This window comes from Orycteropus afer, unplaced genomic scaffold (assembly GCF_000298275.1).
Source record: "Orycteropus afer afer isolate SDZICR_OR568_19922 unplaced genomic scaffold, OryAfe1.0 scaffold00112, whole genome shotgun sequence".
NCBI classification, from domain to species: Eukaryota; Metazoa; Chordata; class Mammalia; order Tubulidentata; family Orycteropodidae; genus Orycteropus; species Orycteropus afer.
This window is the reverse complement of record NW_006921699.1, coordinates 6,465,924-6,473,405: the sequence shown is the minus strand read 5'-3', so window position 1 is coordinate 6,473,405 and position 7,482 is coordinate 6,465,924. Positions and strand designations below refer to the sequence as shown.

The window sequence follows — 7,482 nt, the reverse complement described above, 5'->3', positions numbered from 1 at the left end:
TCTGCCTATGCCTCCATGTTACCGGAAGTCCTGCCATTCATAGTTTTTAACTTGTTCTTGTTGTTGTTGTTATGTGCCATCGAGTTGTCTCCAAGTCATAGTGACCCCTTCTTGGGTTTCCAAGGTGGTATCTCTAGGGAAGTAGATTGCTTAATCTTCCTTCCAAAGACTAGTCACTTATTAATGGATATTTAAGTTGTTTCCAAACTTTTGCTACTGCAAAATTACAATCAATGTTTCAAGGGTAAATTTCTAAATAAATGTTTTGATTTAAATTGCATTTCTTCATTCTTTTAATTTCTATATTTGACCTGTGACAAATGTTTCAAATCCATTAAAAACACTAGAAATTATTAAGTAAGCAGCCAAGTAACTATTTTTCAGCAAAAAAATATATACACTCCATCACAAAGTAAGGTTATCTTTTAAATCAGGCAAGTTAAACTCTGACTAACTGTGAGTATATCTGCTGTCAAGCAAACCAGGTAATCAGTGATATTCATCATCATTCTCTTGTTTAATTTTCACCAAATATCTCTTACAAATATCAGGCCTTTGATATTAAACATAAAAGTGCATTGCTATCAAGTGTCCAGTGGGGAGCACAGTGAAATAATCTATTTAAAAACTGCCCTTATTATATATAAAATATATTACAAAACTTAGTAAGTTATTAAATTGAATACTTTTATTAAATAAGTACAACTCAAACTCTCTATCACAAGGGACTAGTATTTCTCCCAATCTGTTGTAGATGAACATTTTTGAAAAATAAAAGTATGGCAAAGTCAAATTTTATAGCAGTAAAATAGTCTAATTGCTTACTTGTGGAGCCCTGTTGGTGTAATGCCTAAGGCATCTGACTGCTAACCAGAAGGTTGACAGTTCAAACCCACCAGCTACTCCGTGGAAGGAAGACTGGGCAATCTACTTCCATACAGATTTACCACCTCAGAAACCCAAAGGGGGTTGCTATGCGTTTGAATCAACTCAGCAGCAGTGAGTTTGGTTGTCTTTTTTAATTTCTTACTTATTTTCTGATTGTATCACAATCTAAAACAAATAATATGAAGATAGGCACCGGTGAGTAACCACACAATGACTAGCACTTGATTCAGACCACACTGCCATCAAGTCAATTCCAACTCATAGCAACCCAAAAGGTCGATTCCTACTCATAGCAACCACCATTGGGTTTCCAAGGCTGAAGATTGCCTCATCTTCCTCCCATGGAGTGGCTGGTGGGTGTGAAGCACGAACCTTCTGATTAGCAGCCAAATGCCTTACCCGCTGTGCCACCAGAGCTCCTTGATTCAGACCACAAGTGAAAATTTCGTTTTTTTAACTTCTTAAAATTAGCTAGCCATTAACCATTTTACATACTTAACCATAATTTAGGAAAAAAATTAATTTACCTTGGGAAAATATTTGTATAATCCCATGTATGCAAGTTGTAAAGTAAGAAATGGAGCAAATATGGACTGTGAAGAAAGAAGATAAAATTCCATTATTTCCAACATAATCATTCAATTCACAGTAAGTCAAAATAACAACTATAAAATTCCAAGCAAAAACTTAACTAAAATATTTAATTTTAGGGATTGAAAGTAATCTTGTTTCTGCAGAAGGGTAAAGAAAATAACAAGGATTTGGTTTCCTAAACATAAAACATGTTTATCAAGTCATACAAGTCTTTTGTATGCTTTAATGTACCATAAACACCTCTCATAAAAATGTATCTTTTCAATTATTTAAAGTATTGAATGGGTGTAGATGCATAACACATCATGTGACATTAGCTCCCTCACCTAGAGGAAGGTGTATTTCAGCACATCTCATTTTATAACTAAATTGAACAACAAAGTTTATATTACATCTCGAAACAGCCTCATGAATCTGATAAATATTAATACTGGCAATGAACTCTATGGATTAAAAGCACTCATTACTATAACAATGTGCACTTCCTTACCAACTGACAAGTTGAAGCACACTTAAATGACACCAGCACTCAAAATCGAGGTCATGCATTCCTAAGACTCTTGGACAAGGAATTAACTCCTACAGCGACAGAGCAAACACTAGTAGACAGAAATATAATAAGAGCAGTGAATAATAATAGTAAGAAGAAGTTGAAAATCTGACAGCAAAAAAAGAACTCACAAAAATGTGGCACAAAAAAACAGGACATGGTAACTTTTACAGCAAGAAAGCATAGATCCTATTAATTAGAAGACAAAAAGTAGCCACACTTCCCAGTAAATGCTGGAACCTTCACTCACTGCTCTTTGGAATGATGGCAACTTATTAATAGGGGAAAAAAAAACTGTCCAACAGATTCTGTTTTTTTGAAATATATGCATAGAAATTTATTTAAAAAATCTTTTTTGTGGGACCATGTTTGCTGGTCTGATACAGCCTGATGGAACCACTGAGACTATGGCCCTTAGCTGCCCTTTCAGGTCTGGAATTTAACCCACTCCTGTGGCTTCCAGCCAAATAAAAGACAGGCATATGAGGTAAACATTTACATTAGGTAGATACACTCCTTGGAGAGAATAATGGGAGAATAAAAGGACAATGTATACACAGGGAGACAGCTCAGGGGGCAGGAATGCATGGAGGGAAGGACACAGGGAAGAGGTAACTATGGGGAGAAAATGGGAGGGGAGCTGTTGCATTGTGGTAAATTGTAGTCAATGTCATGAGATAAAGTGTATGTGAACTGCTATATGGAAAGTGAATTTTCTCTGTAAACTTTCATTCAAATCACAATTTAAAATAAAACAACCTTTTTTTGCTTAATGATAGACACCTTAATGATCTGGAAAATGTATTTATGTGCCTGGTATATGGTGGGAATTCTCAAAATATCCACTGAATAGAAATACCTCAACGAGCCAAGACACTGAACTATGAGCTCTGCTTTTCTGCATTCCTCCATATACTGTAAAACAGAAGGGCCATTAAATCCCATGAACCATTGGCACATAGTTGAACAATGAAAACTGTCTATAGTATTACTCCAACCCCAAACCAAACCCAGTGCCATCGAGTCAATTCTGACTCATAGCAACACTACAGAACAGAGTAGAACTGCCCTACAGGGTTTCCAAAGCTATACATGTTTTTTTAACAAATTTTTTTATCATGCTTTAGGTGAAAGTTGTTGTTGTTGTTATGTGCCCTCGAGTCAGACCTGACTCATAGCGACCCCTCCTTGGGTTTCCGAGGCAGTATCACTACGGAAGTAGATCGCCCAACATTCCTTCCTAGGAGTGGCTGGGGGTTTGAACCGCCAGCCTTCTGGTTAGCAGTCAAGTGCCTTAGGCACTACGCTACCAGAGCTCCCTAGGTGAAAGTATACAGAGCAAATTAGTGTCCCATTCAATCGTCTGTACATAAAGTGTTCCAAGACATTGACTGCATTCTTCATAATGTGTCAGCACTTTCCCCATTTTTACCCTGAGATTCCATTTCTTCTCATCTGAATTTTCTACCCTTCCTGTCTTCTCATCTTTGCTTTGGGCAAATATAGTCCTTTTGATCTCTTAGAGGCCGCTATTCGAACATGTTCCTCTCCAGTGTTATTGTTTATTTTACGGGCCAATTATTTGGCTGAAAGGTGGACTCTGGGAATGAAGGCTCTAAATCTTTCTGAAAATAGACTATCACATCTTTCTCCCTGAGAGCAGCTGGTGGGTTTGAACCTCCAACCTTTTTGTTAGTAGCCAAGAACTTCAAGCACCATGCCATCAGGGCTCCTCTATAATACTATCATATCATAAAATGTTGAAAAGCCTTCTGAAACATAGAAAAACTATGTCATGTTCAGGATCATGGGAACATTTTAATGTTTCAAATTATTAAAAAATTGGTAGTTAATATATAGTATATGTAGGTAGTTTACCCTTCTCTTCTGCAATGAAAATGCCTGGGTTTAAACCCCAGCTGCCACATATTAGCTGTGTGATTTTGGGCAAACTATTCAATGTCTCTGAGCCTCCACTCCCTCATCTATAAAATATAAATTCAAATGATAGTGTCTTCATAAGGATGAGAATTAAATGAATTGATACAAGTAAAGTACCTAGAATGATAGAAAGAATTTAGTAATTATCATTATTAGGTTCTGTATTTACCAGCACATCTCATTCTATAACTAAGTTGAACAAGAAAGTTTATAATACATCTCGAAACAGCCCATGAATCTGATAAATATTAAGACTGACAATGAACTCTATGGATTAAAAGCACTCATTATTATAACAATGTGCACTTCCTTACCAAATATTTGCAAACAAAAGCCCTGACACCAAGAGCAAGAAGAGCACAGCCCACCAATCTAAATATTCGAAAGGAATCAAATTCTTCTGTTGTACTTCCATCCTCCTGATTGGGTTTCTCACTAATCAGCTGTTTCCTTAGCTTCATTGCTTCTTCAAATCTGGAAAGGTACTGTTCTAGGCCATGGCGAGAACCCCGCTGGACAGTGTCCGTTGTCAGGTCCCCTCTATTCCGCTGCCGGAGCTCAATGTTAACATCGTTACTGCACTCAGATGGTTTAATGAAAGAGTCCAGCTTGTCTCCCAGTTGGGTCCCCTTTACTTCAGCCACACCACTCTGCTGGTCACTTGTTCCTGTAGTGACTGAATCACCCAGCACTACTCGCTTTGAAACTGAAGGAACAGTGAGGGAGTTCAGTCTATCACTGTCCAGCTGTTTTGATTTTGTCTGACCTTCTTCTTCTGTGAAAAGAAATTTTAAAATCTTATGTACTACATACCAAGCAAACACCTTCCCTGTTGATATTTTAAAAAATATGCTACTGCAGGTAGAACTCAGAAGTTTATGAATCTAAATTAGTACTGATTCAGCATAATATATAAATTAGTTGCTGCTTCTATAAAGAAGCTTTTGCTATTCCTAAAATATATCACCCAGATGGAAAAATTTGGAAACAAATAGTGATGATGGCTGCACAACATGATGAACGAACATAATTAATGTCACTGAATTGTACACGTAAAAACTGTTGAAATGGCAAATGTTTTGCTATATATACTCGTACCACAAAAAAATGACACCAAAATATATGTTAAAAATAAGTACAATTATCACCCAAAACAGTATTCCTGCAGAGGCAATAATCCACACCTTAGAAATTGGAGATAAGACCAGTAGACAAACTAGGAAAGATATTGAAAGGGTGGAGTAAGCTATAATGACCAACTTTTTATGCTATTATATCCCAGAAGTATGTCTGCATTGCCTGCTGTCACTTATTTGGTTCAAAATATAAAATTATCAGGGCTAATTAAAATCTGTATTTTAAAATTCGATTTCTGAATCCTGACTCCGGTCAGCATAGGGTGTGGCATATATTACAGCTACTGTTTATGTAATCTTACTACTGCAGTCAGCAAGCATAAAACTGCTTAATATTTATGATGCTATTATTCTAGTACAGAATTTCAAATAATGCTCTTACCTTTCCTCATAGTTTTCAGCCTTGAACCTGTAAGCTGTCTACAAGTTCAGGACTATATATTTAAAGCCTCAGTGAAGAGAACACAAGTCACAAAGATCTAAGGAGCTTGCAACCACTAACAAAAGGCCAATTACAATTACAAAAGGCCAATTACAATAGCAAAGGCAACACTCCAAGTAATCTTAAAGAACTCTAGCACACACTAAATGTTCAATAAATATTCACATGAACAAATAAACATTTTAAAGAACCTTATTGAACATATCTTTGGGAAAAAATGAGGAACTCCCCTTTGGAGTGAAATGCACTTGCAGACATCAATCACATCAATCTCAACATGAAAAGGGAAGACAATTTCCACTTGTTGGGTCTATAAACAATGCTCACGCGTACTTCACCTCTTCTATAAGGCCCATAGATGACCGTGTTGAGGGCACTTAACACAGACATAATAGTATGACCACAGAGCCCTTTACCCACATAGTGAAGACTAGGGAGCAGTTCAGTAAAGATAAGATGGTGTGAGCAGACAGAGCAAAATTAAAAGTAAGTAGTCGAGGGAAGGGTCTTGAAGAAAAGGCATTTGGAAGGGATATGAAAGCAATGTTCCTGAAGGGCGCAGTGGGCAGCGCAGCCTGACAGTATAAAATGTGCGCCCTTCATGGAAGGGGAGAGCAGCGGAGAAGATAGAATGAGGTCGTTCTCGGGGTAAATGAACAGAGAATAACACGGCACAGAGACAGGAGCGAGGGCTTTACCGCTGGCGGCGGGGTTGTGGTGTCTCTCAAGGCGAAGCCGCCAGAAGGTTGTGCGGAGTCAGTAGGAATGATCTGGGGTTAAGGCGTGAGAACTTGAGAAATCACCTAAGGGGAGGGGACGGGGGAGTCAGAGGGCAAGACTTGGGTCAGCTAGGTGGGAAAAAGACTGTTCCCGAAGACTCAAAAGGGGTTAGCCGGACACTGGAGGAAAACGGAGGCTCTCACCCGCGCTGCTCCCGGGCCTGTGAAAGCCCATGATTCGGTTGATGCGCTGTTCCGAGTTCATGAGCAGCTTTCTCCGCCGCAGCTCGGCCCGACGCTGGGAAGCAGATAGGCCTGAACCCGCAGAGGACCCCGGGCCGTCTCCGCCGTCGATACCGACGGTCACCGGCTCCATCCTCCGCTCCACAGTCTAGGAGAAGAAGTGGTGATGGAGGTGGTGGTGATGGTGGTGACTTCAGTCCGAGCTACAGGGCGCGCGTCGCCCTTCCACCGTAGATCCGCCCCCAGAGCGCGATCCCCGATACCGTGGCCAAAGCACGCGCGCGCCGCCGGAAGGGACGAAGCGCAATTCTACATCGCCATGTTGGGTGAGGGCAGCAGTGGTGCACCAGCACCCTTCCCGCCTCGGCTGGCCCTACCTGCTTCCCTTCCCTGCCCCCGGGTCTCTTTTGAGAGTTCACTCGGAGTGAAGAAAACCAGCACACAGCCTGACGAGTGGGAGAGGGATGGAAGCAGGCAGTAGATTCATGCTGGATTTCTAGGTGGGTGCCAGGAAGTAAAATGGAAGTTGCAGAGGCGGCCCTTGTATAGGCAGTGAGACTATGTAATTCCGGGTGTGACGCCTTGGGGATCACTGAGTTAGTATTCATTCTTGGTGGTGATCCCCCAAACAAACTGCTTTTTCCCCCCAATAGCGACCTGGTTCGTTCCCAGGCTTCTTCATGTCCAAGAAGGCAAGTCACCTCTTATCCCTAATCGAGGTCTTTAGGAATCTTGGTTGTAACTTCATGAATATGCAAGTAATCACATACCTCCTCCTTTTACCATCTTCTGCCTTAATAACAAAGTTGGCTGCATACAATTCCAGGATAAACTAAAGATTTTTTTCATTTGAGAGAGTCTGTTCTAGGCTATGCAAGAAGAATTAATGCACTCGAATTACGATGTTGGTGAAGAATATTGAATATACCATTGACTGCCAGAAGAAGGAACAAATCTGCCTTGGGGGTA

At 40.0% G+C, this 7,482-nt stretch overlaps 1 protein-coding gene across 1 annotated transcript in view; it reads right to left on the bottom strand.

The window, feature by feature from the left end:
- Positions 1–6,652, bottom strand: part of CAMLG (calcium modulating ligand) — a 19,026-nt gene extending 12,374 nt beyond the window's left edge. The window contains exons 1-3 of the mRNA XM_007943769.2: positions 6,475–6,652; positions 4,288–4,748; positions 1,416–1,481 (exon numbers count right to left, since the gene is read on the bottom strand). Coding sequence (XP_007941960.1) covers positions 1,416–1,481; positions 4,288–4,748; positions 6,475–6,646 — 699 coding nt within the window. The 5' untranslated portion in view covers positions 6,647–6,652. The remainder of the gene's footprint in view (positions 1–1,415; positions 1,482–4,287; positions 4,749–6,474) is intronic.
- Positions 6,653–7,482: the final 830 nt, after the last annotated feature.